The 18458-nt window shown below is 42.5% G+C and overlaps 2 protein-coding genes across 2 annotated transcripts in view; both read right to left on the bottom strand.

Moving 5' to 3' along the window:
- The window catches only part of LOC111982659 (nucleoredoxin-like), a 74670-nt gene extending 63066 nt beyond the window's left edge, over window positions 1–11604 (bottom strand). The window contains 1 exon segment of the mRNA XM_024014270.2: window positions 11088–11604. Within this exon segment, the coding sequence (XP_023870038.1) occupies window positions 11088–11396 (309 nt within the window). The 5' untranslated portion in view covers window positions 11397–11604.
- Window positions 11605–13651: 2047 nt separating this feature from the next.
- On the bottom strand, window positions 13652–18202 carry LOC111949889 (thioredoxin domain-containing protein 17). Its single transcript, XM_023967224.2, has 4 exons — window positions 17890–18202; window positions 17521–17602; window positions 14546–14621; window positions 13652–14231 (listed from the first exon to the last, which is right to left on the bottom strand). The coding sequence occupies exons 1-4, from the start codon at window positions 18032–18034 to the stop codon at window positions 14163–14165; spliced, it is 372 nt and encodes a 123-aa protein (XP_023822992.1). The 5' UTR covers window positions 18035–18202; the 3' UTR covers window positions 13652–14162.
- Window positions 18203–18458: the final 256 nt, after the last annotated feature.

Here is an 18458-nt window from a genome sequence, read left to right on the forward strand (position 1 = left end):
CAGTCTCTCTGTTAGGTAACAGAGACTTGCAGTACAGTTGGGTAAAGACAAAATCTGCTTGGAAAGTCAATGGTTATTTGCAAATCTGGACTAAAACAGAAACTATCATTCAAGAGAGGATTTGTTGAAAACTAAGTTTCCAACCACAATAAAGAAATCTCCTTGAGATTCCAGCTCTTTAACTAACATGAACTCTCCCTCCTCACCACATATTCTCTCCCTCAGCACCTCCCTCTCTCCCATCTTACAGAGGTGGATTGGATGGTGTGCTGTCCTCTGTCACAAAGCTTTTTAAAGTCCCGCAGAGTAGAGCAGTCAGTCAGTCTCCCACAGCACACACTATTAGCCTGAGGGAGTGACCAAACCTTCCTCTCAGTTACACTACCAGTCCAGTCTCCTCAGTTTATTCCTTTCCTGCTCAGTGCCTTCCTACAGAATGTGAACTGTAGTTATACATGGATTGCAGATTATAATATAACATTGCCAAAATAATCAATGTTCTAATACGATGTAACGGTATTTAGGTTCTCACAGTGGAATTCTGTCAGCCAGTTGAAAAAAAATAAATACTCCTACCACTTGCTCCCAACAACTCAATAGTAGGCAAGACAGCAGGGCTGGCGCCAATGTGTCAGTGTGCCAGGCTACAAGCTGAGACAGTAGGCCTGTTTGCATAGTAAGCCTCTTTCAGACAGGAGCCAGAGCTGCAGTTCCAGTCACATGACCAGAATTCACACCCTTCTCATTCAACGGTCTGCCATCCATCTCCTATTAGTCTGGTGAGACAATGGCACAGGGAGAGGAGTTATTTGAGGGGAACGTTTCAGTGTAGGCGTTCTTGCAGGCGTTAAGGCGTTCTTGCATTGTATACAAATGATCATTGAAAATAAACTGCCCTTAGCAGAAAAAGTAAACTGTGAGAGATGAGCTATATTGAACAAAAATATTTTAAAAAACGCAACATGCAACAATTTCAAGGATTTTACTGAGTTACAGTTCATATAAGAAAATCAGTCAATTAAAAAAATGTATTAGGCCCTAATCTTTGGATTTCACATGACTGGGCAGGGGTGCAGCCATGGGTGGGCATGGGAAGGCATAGGCCAACCCACTGTGGAGCCAGGTCCAGCCAATCAGTTTTTCCCAACAAAAAGGTTTTATTACAGACAGAAATACTCCTCAGCACCACCCCCCCCAGACGGTCCTGCAGGTGAAGCCGCCGGATGTGGAGGTCCTGGGCTGGCGTGGTTACACAAGGTCTGCGGTTGTAAGGCCGGTTGGGCGTATTGCCAAATTCTCTAAAACAACATTGGAGGCAGCTTATGGTAGATAAATGAACCTTAAATCGTTAAATTCTCTGGAAACAGCTCTGGTGGGTATTCCTGCAGTCAGCAAGCCAATTGCACACTCCCACAAAACATGACACATCTGTGGCATTGTGTTGTGTGACAAAATATTCACATTTTAAAGTGGCCTTTTGTCACCAGCGCAAGGTGCAACTGGGTAATGATCATGCTGTTTAATCAGCTTCTTGATATACCATACCTGTCAGGTGGATGGATTATCTTTGCAAAGGAGAAATGCTCACTAATAGGAGGGATGTAAACACATTTGAGAAATTAACTGCGGTGTGGGGGGCAATTACAGACTGGAGGACTGTGTGTGCGAGTGTTCGCTGGAGAGGGGAGTCCTCAAGACTAGGGGAAAACTCAAACCACGGTCGCTAGACTAACACAGACATGGCGGCATCGCAAGGAAAACAGCAGACGAGGGTGAGATCATCAAGATAGAATAACAACAATATGCTTATTTCCATGGAAAGGAAACAAAGTCATTTCTTTCACTCTTAATTAATATCTAGTCAGTGTCTCCGGTGTTCCATTTCCTGTATTTGGTTCATTTGGAGAAAAGAAATGAGGAAAGTGGGCATTCTTGGAGAGGCTAGTATGTGCTAATTGGGGTTGGTTTGGAATAATGTACGTAAGCTGGAAAATCATTGGTTGTTCTCATTGGAGTGTTACTGTAGGCACTGTGGTGAAGACATGGCCATGCTTGTACTCTCCTGTGGAAACTTCTGGTCGTAAACCACAGAAAGAGAGCAGAGAGTCCGTATCAATGGGCCAGCTGCAGAATACCGGGGACAAAGCCATAGGCCCAATCCCAGTGGATCTTTCAGTGGTTCACGGACCACAGACCAAGGTCACAGCCTCAGCGTCTTTGTGTGTTTTCATTTACATGCAGATAACGGATGTAGAAACAGATCAGGTTGCTTAGAGGAGACACACACACACAGAGAGAGATTCTGGTTGTGGTCTACAAGCCAGCCACACTGTTTTCACCAAATTTCAGAGGGTAACTTAAACTCCCCTTCAACATCAACCTATTGTTACCTCACAATATTACAGTCCTCCCTGTAAAATGACACAAAGAGCAGTGAAAGAGCTAGTAACACTAGCTTGGTGTGAGAGGCAACATTTGGCTCGGGCAACAGCATCGGTCCACAGTACTTTACTACAGCACAGTCTGTTTCCCTGCACCTTGGCCTTACTGCCTCTCTCTGCAGAGCAGGTGTCTGCCCACATTCCTCATGAGCTCCTGCCATGAGCTCCTGTCAAATATGGCGTACAGTAACTCACAGCTGCAGGCCACTCAGCACAATGGAGACAGACTACATAAGCGCTTGAGATTGTCTGTAATAAAAAGCACTATAAAAGTTTAATACATTATTATTTACATTACAGCACCACAGCCAGGCTCACTCAGACACTGTATGCATCTCAAATGACACCATATTCCCTATGTAGTGCACTACTTTTGACCAGAGCCCTATGAACCCTTGTCAAAAGAAGTACATTGTAGGAAATAGTATCATTTGGGACTCAGCCTCTCCCTCAGACTGGGCGAGAGGTAACTGTCACAGAGGGGTCACCAGCACTTCGTTTTGGACTGTTTTGTTCCGGAACCTATTTGCCAGGATCCGGTACGTCGTGACATGAAAAATACTTGTCACTGTTTGCAATGTAAAAATGTGAATAAAAGCAGTCAGAGTTAATTTGAGTTTCCTCTAATTTTAATGACCTCCCAAAGAACTTATTGTGAAAACAGATTTTTCAGTCGTGCCTGATATTCTAAGAATTGATTTGGGTTGGGTGGCCCGGGTTTATAGTTCGCGCAAAATTGTAGCCTAGAGACCAACGCGTGGCTGGTGCTGTGGTGAGAGAGAAAAGTATGCCTGTATCTCCCACAGAACTAGAATGATATTCACTTTCTATTACCCCTCTCTCCCAGTCTCTGCTCTGTTAGACATGAACCTGCAACCATCTTATCTCCAGCGTTGCAATTCATTATTTATTTCCTTATAGAATCATAGCCGCGAAAAATTATAGAATTACTGCTGTTCAGAAAGAAATTAAATCATTCAGAATACTACACCAGGACTATAGGCCTATAATTTTTAATCACAGAGGATCAATATTTTTTTATTGCCTAGCTGTGGATTGTGTGTAGCCGTCCGGAATGTGCGGCAAATCTGCCAGTGCATGCATCCAAAACAGGCCTTTTGCAATATTTCAAATACAATGCGGAACACAGGTTGGAAAGCAAATGGCTCCTGCTGAAAAGAGAAGACTAATCTGTCTGTAGAGGCTACCAAAATAGTCGATCAACTTCCAAATAGGCCTATTGAGCGAACAATATTGTTTTACAAAGTAAAATAAGAGAGAGAGAAGCTTTTGGCACTAGTGCATCGGCCATCTCCGGTACGTGAGATGCGCATCATTGGGTGAATCAGTGAAACTGGAAAGCTTTTCTAGAACTATAATTTCCTCCTCATATTGTACAAGACGTGCGTCTCCACACACCTATGTCAGAGGAAGGCCCCCCAAAAAATTGTCAATGACTCCAGTCACCCAAGTTCTCTCTGCTACCGCACGGCAAGCGGTACCGGAGTGCCAAATCTAGGACCAAAAGGCTCCTTAACAGCTTCTACCCCCAAGCCATAAGACTGCTGAACAATCAATCGAAAGGCCACCCGGACTATTTACATTGACCCCCCCCTTGTTTTTACACTGCTGCTACTCGCTGTTTATTATTTATGCATAGTCACTTTAACCCTACCTACAAGTACAAATTCTCTCAACTAACCTGTACCCCCACACATTGACTCTGTACCGGTACACCCAGTATATAGCCTCAATATTGTGTTACTTAAAGAAAAAAATACTTGAGTTTATTTAGTAAATATTTTCTTAACTATTTCTTGAACTGCATTGTTGGTTAAAGGCTTATAAGTAAGCATTTCACTGTGAGGTCTACACCTGTTGTATTCAAATAAAATTTTAGTTGAATGGATTCAAGACTAGGTTGTTTTTAATGATCTCAGATTATCAGTTTGTTAGTGTCCAAGTAGCCGGTCATTTCAATAATTTGTGCGGTGTTAAAAAATATTATGCTGAGGTCTCCAGTCATGTAAAATGACGTAGAATTGCATTCATAAAAAGGCAAACATTTTCCCAGAACCTAGGCTACATATAACTAGCCAGGAGGGGCGAGAAGTAGTCACTGAGGGGTCACCCCATTGCATGACTAGCCTGGATCATTTAACTACGTAATCTTAGCATGGTGGGCTTACTTACCATCCCTTCAGAAGGGGGTTATCTAACCTTTCATCCTGACTGATGGGCAGAAGTTTAAAACTATGTCCAGGGCTTCATTTGGTGCTATACCCTCTCAGCATGGGCTTATCAGAAGTGTTTACCCTGTGTGTAATAAGGCTCAGTGTTTGTTCACCTAGTTATCCACTTAGCAGCACTAAATAGCAGCCCAAACTGTCACATACAAGTGAAATTGACAGGTGAGAGATCATGTACACAGGTCAACCCCAACCAAATGTAGCATTTACAGATATGGAATTGCACATTATCACCTGCAAATAAGAGGGCATGCAGCAGGCTTTTTCCAGCTGCTCCTTCTAGAATCAAAGGCATGCAGCAGGCTTTTTCCAGCTGCTCCTTCCAGAATCAAAGGCATGCAGCAGGCTTTTTCCAACTGCTCCTTCCAGAATCAAAAGGCATTGCAGCAGCTGTTTTCAACTGCTTCCTTCCAGAATCAAAGGCACGCAGCAGGCTTTTTCCAGCTGCTCCTTCCAGAATCAAAGGCATGCAGCAGGCTTTTTCCAGCTGCTCCTTCCAGAATCAAAGGCATGCAGCAGGCTTTTTCCAGCTGCTCCTTCCAGAATCAAAGACACGCAGCAGGCGCAGGGAGGCGTAGGGCTGAGATATGTGATGAGCAGGGGGCGGTTTTCATCAGATCAGTGACACCCTGATGACAGGCACCCTTAGCCCCTCACTGAAGCGCCTAGCAGCTGTGGCTCTAGTCCACGACAGTGCAGTGGGACAGACCAGGGGGCTAAACAGGAGGCCTTTTGTGCATCCCAAATGGCACGCTGTTCACAAGGCTTTCCCACTGGGCTCTGGTCAAAAGTAGTGCACTATGTAGTGAATAGGGTGCCATTTGGGATGCAGGCTCTCTCTCACTGGGATGTGATCCCTCTCCTCTCTTGATTCAGCAGAAACACACTGCCCCAGAGTTTATTTTCCAGCGTTGGCAAAGTGGGGCTTTCATAGAGACTTGGTGAAGGCTGTAATTGATTTACGAGCGGCTCTCCCACTCCTGCTTGTACCTCTCCATGTAAGGCAGTGCCAGCCAAGACACTCCGGTCACACACACAGCCTTGGTTCCATAACAGGCACCCGCCCACCGTTCTGCTACAGGGTCCCTTGAACGCCACACACACACACAGTTCTCCTCCCACAGCTACTGTGACCTTTCTATTATGCCAACTGACAAAATATCAAACATGTTCTGTGAACCACAGCTTTGCTGATGTGAATGACATCTTGTACTGTATGACTTAAGTGAAATCAGAGTGGTACCAATTCAGCGGTAAAAAATGTGACTCTTCAAATGAAAACCTGCCTAATAGTCAAACTTAAAGGCCCCAAGGTCCTTTCAAAACAAAACTTCCTCGCTTGTAAAAAATGTAAGACAATGTCTTCAGTATTCCATCTTATCTCTGCATGGTTAGATAATAATGGGAGGGGAGGGGGAACTACTGAAGGAGGGGTGGACAGAGGGAGGGAGGGGCCAGGTGGGTGATGAGGCTCTGAACGAGGCAATGGAGTGAGATTGCTGGCTGTGCCAGGAGATGAGCTGTGTAGCTCAACAGAGCTGCCTCTCTCGCTCTTTCTCCTCCCCTGCCTACAGCCAGGCCTGAAAAGAGGGTGCAATAGGGCCACTTACTACCCACAGACCCACAACCTCAATGCAGCACAGAGCCACTCTTTACTAGTTGCTATGATCACACTCGCATGCAGGCAAGATCAGTGCCAGACTTAGTCTTTTCACTGAGGGGGTAAACACAGTCCCATGCTGCCAAGTTGCTCAATAGCTGACTTCACACTTCTTCAAAGAAGACCTCACAGCTGGACTGGACTCAAATGTGTTTCCTCTACACAAAACATGTTGATTTAGACGAGAGCATTACCTTGTCTTGCTTCCCTCCCATTTACTGTAAACAGGTTCTGATTGCAATATGCCTTTAACCATAGTATGTATGATAAAAGCACTGGCAAGTCCTATTGGTGTGGGTTGCCACCTTGTTATTTCTTTTAAAATGAACTAAAAGTCCTGTTAAAATTAATTGTAAAGAATTTATGTAAATTAAACAGCATATAGAGTTGAAGTCGGAAGTTTACATACACCTTGGCCAAATACATTTAAACTCAGTTTCACAATTCCTGACATTTAATCCTAGTAAAAATTCCCTGTCTTAGGTCAGTTAGGATCACCTTAAAGCTTCAGGAAGCTTTAACTTCCTGACTGATGTCTTGAGATGTTGCTTCAATATATCCACATAATTTCCCCCTCATGATGCCATCTATTTTGTGAAGTGCACCAGTCCCTCCTGCAGCAAAGCACCCCCACAACATGATGCTGCCACCCCCGTGCTTCACGGTTGGGATGGTGTTCTTCAGCTTGCAAGCCTCCCCCTTTTTCCTCCAAACATAACYATGGTCATTATGGCCAAACAGTCCTTGCTGACCGGCCTTTCAGGTTGTGTCAATATAGGACTCGTTTTACTGTGGATATAGGTACTTTTGTACCCGTCTCCTCCAGCATCTTCACAAGGTCCTTTCCAAGCTGTTTAAAGGCACAGTCAACTTAGTGTATGTAAACTTCTGGCCCACTGGAATTGTGATACAGTGAATAAGTGAAATAATCTGTCTGTAAACAATTGTTGGAAAAATGACTTATAGATATCCTAACCGACTTGCCAAAACTATAGTTTGTTAACAAGAATTTTGTGGAGTGGTTGAAAAACAAGTTTTAATGACTCCAACCTAAGTTTATGTAAACGTCCGACTTCAACTGTACATGGAAAGCAAGAAATAGCCAGCTCATGTAGACACAGCAGATAGATAGATAGATATAGATAGATAGATAGATAGATAGATAGATAGATAGATAGATAGATAGATAGATAGATAGATAGATAGATAGATAGATAGATAGATAGATAGATAGATAGATAGATATCTCCTCTGTAGCAAAGCTTCTCTTGTCAGGTGCCAGGAGCTTCATATACCTATCCTGGTGATAAAACCACATCTATGTAGCTGACAAAGCCTGAGACTACATAGCCAACCCACAAGACTGCAAAGCTATCTGATGCATTATACAGCCTAGCTACAGGAGCAGAAAAACACATTCACATCAATGCACACACACACCAAAATAATAATTCTGAAGGGGGAAATGTATAGGCCACATGAAGCCTTAAGTAAACACTAAACATGTACATGTCTTAGGACATGTCAGAAGGCTATGGTAGTGTGACATACATCTGAGTGCTCACTGAAACATGAATTCTCTCTTCAGTATAAAAACAGAGCGGACAGAGCTGGTCAGTTAAACCACTAACAGACACACTCATTCAGGCCCCAGCTGTTCTGAAGATCATAATTCCTCTGCAATTAATACTGGTGACACTGTCAGAGTTAAATGCAAAATTGTACACTACTCTCAAGTAGCCTTAGCCAAGTCGTGGCCGCACTCGAATTTTGAACAATGGCAATGTAAATGCTGCAGAATATTTTCCACCAGCAGCATTCAGAACACAATAATGCTGCACTGTGGAGATATGCTCCTCCCAGACCGGCCCAAGACAACCCCACCCCTCCTTCCCTGCCTCCAACCGCCATCCCTCCGTCATTCCCCCCTTCACGCATGGACTGCATAATGAAGTGTAACACAAACCATCACCAACAATCTGCATCACATTAGATGGGCCTTGATTCAATCGAAATCATGTTGCACTAAGGGTTAGGGTTCTACAGGAAAATACTAAACTAAGGAAATTCACAAAGAGTTCATAAAATATACAGCACGCTATTTGATGACCATGGGGAAAGGTTGGGTGGTGTGGAGCCAAGAGGGCAAGGCTCATTTGAAAAGGTCCTGTGTGCCCTTACTGTTGAAAGATAATCATCCTAAATGTCTGCATTTCATTGAAGAGGTGGTCAAATGTGATGTAGTAATTACTTGCCAGTATGTGGACAAACTGTGTAGGCCTAGATCAGATAAATACATGACAAAACATTCACATTGTAAAAAATATCATTCCACTGGCACAGAGTACTATATGCATACGTATTCTTACAGAAAATCTCCTGCAAATCCCTTTTACTAGCCTGGTGTGGCAATGTAAAGAGACACAGAAGATGGCTATATATACTCTTAATTCAAAGAGAATATTTCCAAATTAAAGAGTTTCCCTGGCATCTTAGGACAAGGAAATTATCACTGTCCAACTAAAAGCCAGCCTCCATCACAATCTTCTGCTCCCATTATTTTAAAGAGATATAAAATACAATTTCTAAATTTTCAAGCCAGGAAATCATACCATACCATTTCTATCTTTAAAAAAATAATGGGAGCAGAAGATGGTGATGAAGGAGGCTGGCTTTTAGTTGGACAGTGATAATTTCCTTGTCCTAAGATGCCAGGGAAACTCTTATTTGGAAATATTCTCTTTGAACTAGGAAATCATACCATACCGTTTCTACCTATCCTGTGAGGCCTAGAGACATGATCATGTCTTTACCAGGCGTTACTGGGTATAATGTCTTGTACTGCCAACAGGGTAGCAGCAGCAGGGCACTGAGAATGGCGAAGCTCCGTCCTCTGCAGACAATTAGATTTATATTCACAGTACCTCGGCTCGCTCCCTCTACCCTTCTCTCCCTCACGATTACAATGTACACATATATTATATCCGCCCACCTGGATATTATTCTTTATAGCATATACATTATGTGCATGCAGCTGCAAGGAGAGACACATCGGCTAGCCGAGAGTCTCAGTGGGAGTAATTGTAATTTGTTATTAAGAATCTCATCATTTGTTTTTAAGACAGGCATGCTGACGTATGTAGGAAACTGGAGTTGCAGAGGACCCAAAATAGATCCTGAACCGGCAGCATGATGCAGGTATCATCTAGGTATAATTTATTTCTAATCCTGAAACCATTGCTTTACCCATAAATGTACATGATACAAAACACACTGACATCGGCTTAAACATTTTAGGCTTTCACAACATGCTATTTTTATGTTTATTGAATCCATGTCTAGAAAATAAAATACAGATTCAAGATATTGTGGTAATCATATTTACAATATAGGCCTAGATTAATTATATGGGAGAGTAACTGTACTCATTTGTCAAACTGCACACACACATCTTGACAAATTGTGATATATTAGCGACATTTAGTTTGTTGTGTGCAAGGCAAAATAATGAATAAATAAATAAATGGACAGGGTACATAGAAAAGATTTAGCAATTTTCTTTGAAAGATGAGCTTAAATCATCATAACATCTATAGGCTAAACATCTGCTTTTGAAACCTTTACATTAAACCCATATGAAAGAGATGGACAGATATGATTAAAATGACTTAATGTGACACCTACAGGTATATTTATAGGAAATTTTATTAAATCTGTTCTCCTTTTTCAAACATATTTGTGTAATGTGTAGGCCTATTATGAGATGTTGACTTCTGGATCCTAAATAATGGCCCTACAATTAAATATACATCGAACAAAAGCCTAACAACCAAAGAGTAGGCCATTGTCTCGAGTTTCACATATTTCAATAACACTGAATTTAAAAAATACATTACTTTTTTTTTTAATATATATTTTTTTACAATAACTCTTTTCAGCATCGATCATTTCACCTGGGCTATAATAAACCTTAGATATATTAGATATATTATAGAAGAAAAAAATCATTTTTACTATATTTAGATCAATATTTATATAGCATTGTCACAATTTCTAATGGCCTATAATAATTAAAGTTTCTCAAGATTTTTTTGTCCATTTTTTGTAAATTATCCTGCCCCAAAAATGTTTTTTTTTTCTCCCCCCACTGTAATTTGTTACCGGAGTGTTTGAATTAAAAAGGTTTCTACAAATTCCACTATGAATAACAATGCATTGTAGACATCAGCATATCTTCCCACTACCTGTGTGTGTGTGTGTGACATTTTATTATTTCAATATGGATATTTAGGCTATAGATAATCTGTGACACATGGCACTGCAGTGCACAATAGATAGGCTACATGATATATTCAATGCAAACAATGGAACCTGGAAGAAACAGTGGGCCTTCTGTAAACCGTAATCTATATACATAACATAAGAGACAGTGACAAATTCATCTACCTACTGAAAAAAATAATAGGTCAGCTGGCAACATTAAAAACTAAATATGTTAGACCCTGTATCAACTTTTGGTTCCACAGTCAGTTCTTTCCAATGACCCACATAAAAGCATACACCTGTGCACTGTAAGGTAGGCCTATATAAAATTGGACCAAGCATGCTGTTTATTTAAATAAGGGTTTATTGGCCAAATGACCAGGCTAGGCTAAATATATGAGTGTTACATTAAAAAATATATATATTAAATCAGGGCGCAATTCCAGATTCACATTTGTATTAGTCACTGCTTACCTTTTTGTGTCTATCTTTGAAAGGCAATGCCGGCCATTGCATCTCCTGTAAAAAGTCTTGCCAATGTTTCTGGTCCTGATCAGATGAGACGAAGACGATTTCCAATTTGTCTTTATGTTCAGATGATTTTTTGAACTTGCTATAAAACTCACACAGACTGGCGTTGAACTGCTTACAGGGACCGTTTAAACTGCAGCCGAAGTAGAGCCCGACCAGGGACAGCTTGCTGCCCAGCGCCTGTACATCCACCTCGGCTTTCTCGCTGTTGACGAGCCGCTCCCCGAGTAGATTCACCAGAAACTCCGACATGCTGATCGAGTCCTTGAAACAGACCCTAATATATTCCGTTCTCTTACCAAGACTGCAGAAAATGAAAACCAACACGCCTTCGTCCTCCAATTTAGCTTCCTTGGAGAGAGCCTCAATTCGTTGTATAGCCTATGCTCAAATGTGTGCACAACTACAGATATCATCCACTCAGCTCAGTCGCTCCAATGTGTGGTGTGCAGGAATGCGCTCCAATTATACTCATAGAAGTGGTTGCACTCTTCACGTCAAAGCAAGAAAGCAACTCTTTCATGACACCTAGTTATAAAATGGCGATATTGCATCTCTATAACATTTTTGATGTACGTGTATATACACTGCTCAAAAAAATAAAGGGAACACTTAAACAACACAATGTAACTCCAAGTCAATCACACTTCTGTGAAATCAAACTGTCCACTTAGGAAGCAACACTGATTGACAATACATTTCACATGCTGTTGTGCAAATGGAATAGACAACAGGTGGAAATTATAGGCAATTAGCAAGACACCCCCAATAAAGGAGTGGTTCTGCAGGTGGTGACCACAGACCACTTCTCAGTTCCTATGCTTCCTGGCTGATGTTTTGGTCACTTTTGAATGCTGGCGGTGCTTTCACTCTAGTGGTAGCATGAGACGGAGTCTACAACCCACACAAGTGGCTCAGGTAGTGCAGCTCATCCAGGATGGCACATCAATGCGAGCTGTGGCAAGAAGGTTTGCTTTGTCTGTCAGCGTAGTGTCCAGAGCATGGAGGCGCTACCAGGAGACAGGCCAGTACATCAGGAGACGTGGAGGAGGCCGTAGGAGGGCAACAACCCAGCAGCAGGACCGCTACCTCCGCCTTTGTGCAAGGAGGAGCAGGAGGAGCACTGCCAGAGCCCTGCAAAATGACCTCCAGCAGGCCACAAATGTGCATGTGTCTGCTCAAACGGTCAGAAACAGACTCCATGAGGGTGGTATGAGGGCCCGACGTCCACAGGTGGGGGTTGTGGTTACAGCCCAACACCGTGCAGGACGTTTGGCATTTGCCAGAGAACACCAAGATTGGCAAATTCGCCACTGGCGCCCTGTGCTCTTCACAGATGAAAGCAGGTTCACACTGAGCACATGTGACAGACGTGACAGAGTCTGGAGACGCCGTGGAGAACGTCCTGCTGCCTGCAACATCCTCCAGCATGACCGGTTTGGCGGTGGGTCAGTCATGGTGTGGGGTGGCATTTCTTTGGGGGGCCGCACAGCCCTCCATGTGCTCGCCAGAGGTAGACTGACTGCCATTAGGTACCGAGATGAGATCCTCAGACCCCTTGTGAGACCATATGCTGGTGCGGTTGGCCCTGGGTTCCTCCTAATGCAAGACAATGCTAGACCTCATGTGGCTGGAGTGTGTCAGCAGTTCCTGCAAGAGGAAGGCATTGATGCTATGGACTGGCCCGCCCGTTCCCCAGACCTGAATCCAATTGAGCACATCTGGGACATCATGTCTCGCTCCATCCACCAACGCCACGTTGCACCACAGACTGTCCAGGAGTTGGCGGATGCTTTAGTCCACACACTACTGAGCCTCATTTTGACTTGTTTTAAGGACATTACATCAAAGTTGGATCAGCCTGTAGTGTGGTTTTCCACTTTAATTTTGAGTGTGACTCCAAATCCATAGGTTGATAAATTTGATTTCCATTGATAATTTGTGTGATTTTGTTGTCAGCACATTCAACTATGTAAAGAAAAAAGTATTTAATAAGAATATTTCATTCATTCAGATCTAGGATGTGTTATTTTAGTGTTCCCTTAATTTTTTTGAGAAGTGTGTATATATATATATATAAAATCTGACCACCTTTGTTTGGTCTTGTATTGAATAGCATTACTTGATGAAGTTCACTATTCAAAGAAGTGATTGTTGTTAGCATTGGGCATGTTTTGGCCTACATGGCATGTTTGTACTATGTGTATATTAAACTTGAATGACAAAACTAGGGCTAGGTTACTTTCTTCTTCATGAGCCGGTTTCCAAAGACAACATAGCCTATTATTAAATGTGCCAATTATATTATCTAATATTATAATTTCACATAAAGTTTTAAATATCAAGATAAAACGCGAACTTAAATGTTTATTATAAGACACATTAGGCCTAATGTCTAGTTAAATAAAGGTTAAATAAAATAAATAATGTTTTTAGACAGGCTGAGGGTGCCACCTAGCGTCTCACAAAGTGAACTGCACTATAGACAAACCATTTTACACATACAATTGTTTTCATCCAACCATCATTTATTTCACTTGACTAAGTTCTACACAACAACACGCCAATCACAGTATAACAGGTAATGTTTCAGTTGATATCTTCACTCTAAAGATTTCTGCTATAAGTAAGAATCATCAATTCATCTGGCACATTACATTCTAGGAGTAGGCTGCCTACCACTTAGGGGAATCTAATATATTTGTCAGTGGGCTATGTTATTATAACTCTTCTATTTAATTTACTACATTAAACATAAAGTTATAAAAGCAGTCAACTAGCTCTACCAAGGCCTCTGGTTATGTTATAGTTGCTTTTTATTTCCATGTAAGAATAGCAACACATTCACTGATTAACACTACCTCGCAGGGAGAGGAGTGTGTATTTGAATTTCAAAGAAACAATAATTTCTGTTCAATCTAGTGTAGTGAAAAGGTGCCTGGGCTGGGGCTGGATCTCAGGAAAAAGACAGGACAGTGGGAAATGGAAGATGACCCAGTGCAGGGCGAGTGTGGTCCTCTAGTCCTCGGTGAACATCATCCTCACCAGGTCAGCTTTGAAGCACTCCTCTTCAACCAGCTTCTGAGGCTGAATTAGATGGAGGAAAAGTGACATAACTTAGCATGTTTTGGTAACACTTTCCCTGAAGCTATATTTTATCTAGAATTTATACAGTGTATAAATGGTTAATAACAACCTCACCAATGTGTTATAGCAGTTGTTTTTAATACAGACTATCTATAAAAGAACATTCAATGCTTTTAGGAGCCTTTGAGTATTGCCACAAAATCCAAAGAAAAACCCAAATTGATTAGAGAAATTCTCCTCGAAATGCAATTTGCTAATCGATCACTATACTAGAAATTATTTTCTTTGTGATCTTGCCATGCACGTATGCTCACCGTGCCATATCGGATCAGAGTGGGAACTCCACTGAGCTTCAAAGTCTTCTTGAACTTATTATTGGGATCCTTCCAACTGGTCGAAGATGAAAAGGTAAATTAAGCAAAATACATAAGTCAGACATTTAGGTCAAACGTATAATTTTGTGCATTGTATACATATATACAATGAACAAAAATATAAAAACGCAACAATTTCAAAGATTTTACTGAGTTACAGTTCATAAGGAAATCAGTCAATTGAAATAAATCTATACATTTCACTTCACTGGGAATATAGATATGCATCTGTTGATCACAGATACTTTTGAAAAAGGTAGGTGCGTGGATCAGAAAACCAGTCAGTATCTGTTGTGACCACCATTTGCCTCATGCAGCACAACATCTCCTTCGCATAGAGTTGATCAGGCTGTTGATTGTGGCCTGTGGAATGTTGTACCACTCCACTGTGCAAAGCTGCTGGATATTGGCGGGAACTGGAAAACACTGTCGTACACGTCTATCCAGAGTATCCCAAACATACTCAATGGGTGACATGTCTGGTGAGTATGCAGGCCATAGAAGAACATTTTCAGCTTCCAGGAATTGTGTACAGAACAGATCCTTGCGACATTGGGCCATAAATGATTATGCTGCAACATGAGGTGATGGCGGCGGATGAATGGCACGACAATGGGCCTCAGGATCTCGTCACGGTATCTCTGTGCATTCAAAGTGCCCTTGATAAAATCCAATTGTGTTCGTTGTCCGTAGCTTATGCCTGCCCATACCATAACCCCACCGCCACCAAATGCACCGAAAACAACAGGTGTAGTAGACCTTACAGTGAAATGCTTACTTATACAAGCCCTTAACCAACAATGCAGTTTTAAGAAAAATACCACAAAAATAATTAATAAAAGTAACAAATAATTAAAGAGCAGCCGTCAAATAACAATAGCGAGGCTATATACAGGGGGTACCGGTACAGAGTCAATGTGCGAGGACACCGGTTAGTCGAGGTGATTGAGGTAATATGTACATGTAGATAGAGTTATTAAAGTGACTATGCATAGATAATAACAGAGAGTAGCAGCAGCGTAAAGGGGGGGGGGGTGCAAATAGTCTGGGTAGCCATTTGATTAGATGTTCAGGAGTCTTATGGCTTGGGGGTAGAAGCTGTTTAGAAGCCTCTTGGACCTAGACTTGGCGCTCCGGTACCACTTGCCGTGCGGTAGCAGAGAGAACAGTCTATGACTAGGGTGGCTGGAGTCTGAGAAGTTTTAGGGCCTTCCTCTGACACCGCCTGGTATAGAGGTCCTGGATGGTAGGAAGCTTGGCCCCAGTGATGTACTGGGCCGTACGCACTAACCTCTGTAGTGCCTTGCGGTCGGAGGCCGAGCAGTTGCCATACCAGGCAGTGACGCAACCCGTACCAGGCAGTGATGCAACCTATCAGGATGCTCTCAATGGTGAAGCTATAGAACCTTCTGAGGACCCATGCCAAATCTTTTCCGTCTCCTGAGGGGAATAGGTTTTGTCGTGCCCTCTTCACGACTGTCTTGGTGTGCTTGGACCATGTTAGTTTGTTGGTGATGTGGACGCCAAGGAACTTGAAGCTCTCAGCCTGCTCCACTACAGCCCCATCGATGAGAATGGGGTCGTGCTCGGTCCTCCTTTTCCTGTAGTCCACAATGATCTCCTTTGTTTTGATCACATTGAGGGAGAGGTTGTCCTTGCACCACACGGTCAGGTCTCTGACCTCCTCCCTATAGGCTGTCTCGTCGTTGTCGGTAATCAGGCCTACCGCTGTTGTGTCATCGGAAAACTTAATGGTGTTGGAGTCGTGCCCGGCCATGCAGTCATGAGTAAACAGGGAGTACAGGAGGGGCCCCTGTGTTGAGGATCAGCGTGGCGGTTGTGTTGTTACCTACCCTTAACACCTGGGGGCAGCCCATCAGGAAGTACAGGATCCAGTTGCAGAGGGAGGTGTTTAGTCTCAGGGTCCTTAGCTTAATGATGAGCTTTGAGGGCACTGGTGTTGAACGCTGAGCTGTAGTCAATGAAAAGCATTCTCACATAGGTGTTCCTTTTGTTCAGGTGTGAAAGGACAGTGTGGAGTGCAGTAGAGATTGCATCCTCTGTGGGTCTGTTGGGGCGGTACGCAAATTGGAGTGGGTCTAGGGTTTCTGGGATAATGGTGTTGATGTAACCAATGACCAGCCTTTCAAAGCACTTCATGGCTACAGACGTGAGTGCTACGGGTCGGTAGTCATTTAGGCATGTTATCTTAGTGTTCTTGGGCACAGGGACCATGGGGCACTCTGTTCACAACGTTGACATCAGCAAACCGCTGGCCCACACAACGTCATACACGTGGTCTGCGGTTGTGAGGCCGGTTGAACATACTGCCAAAATCTCTAAAACAATGTTGGAGGCGGCTTATGGTTAAAAGATAACATTCAATTCTCTGGCAACAGCTCTGGTGGACATTCCTGTAGTCAGCATGCCAATTGCACGCTCCCTCAAAACTTGATACATCTGTGGCATTGTGTTGTGTGTCAAATTGCACATTTTAGACTGGCCTTTTATTGTCCCAAGCACAAGGTGCACCTGTGTAATGATCTTGCTGTTTAATCAGTTCCTTGATATGCCACACCTGTCAGGAGACGGATTATCTTGGCAAAGGAGAAATGCTCAATAACAAGGATGTAAACAAAATTGGAGAGAAATACGCTTTTTGTGCTTATTTCAGCTCATGAAACATTATATTGTGTTTATATTTTTGTTCAGTGTATTTTGCTCAATTCAAATATGCTGCCTGAGAGAGCCAACAAATCATGATGTTACAACTTGCACAATTATCTAAGCTTTTCAAAACTCCTGGCTGCATTTGCGGGTATGAAAAACACTTATTTTCTATTGCCTGTTGATAGCACAGCATTATCATTCTGCTATCATCACCAGTGAATACGAAGAAAAAGTTGAGTACATACTATGGCCTCTCTCCAACCTGACAGTAGATGAAGACAGAGCCCTCAGGAAGGTGGGACATCTCTCCTCTAACAACTGGCTCAGCTGGAGGGGAAGGAGGAGAACAAAGCTGGCAAATCTGTGTGGCTTTGATTTATGCAAGCAATAAATCACACAACAGCTTCAACTTCCTAAAATAATACAGAAAATAGAGCATAAGACGAGCATCCCCAGTAAACACATTACAGAGAATAGTTGGCTTGGCTACAATGAATTGCCGACCATAATGCAGCAGAGACTGACGCATTATGACAAGACAGCTGGGAAAGAAAGCCAACTGCTATACGTGTCAAGTACAAATTAATACAACAATAAAATAATAACTATATTACCTTCCACACAATCTGGACACCAGCTCATCCCTTGAGCGTCTTTATCACCAGAGAAATATGCGAATATGTCCTTTCCTTTTCGCTCAGACACTGCTTTGCAGAATTCATCATAACCATGGACCTTTACTTCTTCGTAATGAGACATGATGAAATAGAATAAGTAGCAGTATTATCAATTATCGTAGGCAAAGCAAGCAGGTATGAAGCGTTTCATGCAAGAATAAAAACGAGTTGGACTATGATCGCTTCTAAAATACTACGAGCAGAGAGGAAGAAGTAAAGAGAGAGGCCCAACTCGGCGGAAAATTTGTCTCCGTCCAGCAGGTGGTGTTTAAAAAAAAAATGTTCGCCCACCAAGCAAGGAGTTTTTGTATGGAGGTCAATGAGAGTATCGAATTTTGTTAACAACAAAAATGTATGGCTTATGTGCTACGTGAGGTTTATTTGATTGACTGTAAGTTTCGTAATGTTTAGGTTGTTACGACTGTACTGATATAAGTAGGACACATGACATCCCCTCATCTTTAATTAAAAACCATTTATACCGTAGTCATCTCGAGATAGCTATG

Source organism: Salvelinus sp. IW2-2015, linkage group LG22, assembly GCF_002910315.2.
Source record: "Salvelinus sp. IW2-2015 linkage group LG22, ASM291031v2, whole genome shotgun sequence".
Taxonomy (NCBI): domain Eukaryota; kingdom Metazoa; phylum Chordata; class Actinopteri; order Salmoniformes; family Salmonidae; genus Salvelinus; species Salvelinus sp. IW2-2015.

Excerpts from the sequence above, each read along its gene's own strand:
- LOC111949889 (XM_023967224.2), bottom strand. The coding sequence starts at position 18,034 with ATGTCTCATTACGAAGAAGTAAAGGTCCATGGTTATGATGAATTCTGC. Across the intron at positions 17,603-17,889 it reads GTGTCCAGATTGTGTGGAAG|CTGAGCCAGTTGTTAGAGGA; the intron begins GTAATATAGTTA and ends CTTCCCCTCCAG. Across the intron at positions 14,622-17,520 it reads CAGGTTGGAGAGAGGCCATA|TTGGAAGGATCCCAATAATA; the intron begins GTATGTACTCAA and ends ATCTTCGACCAG.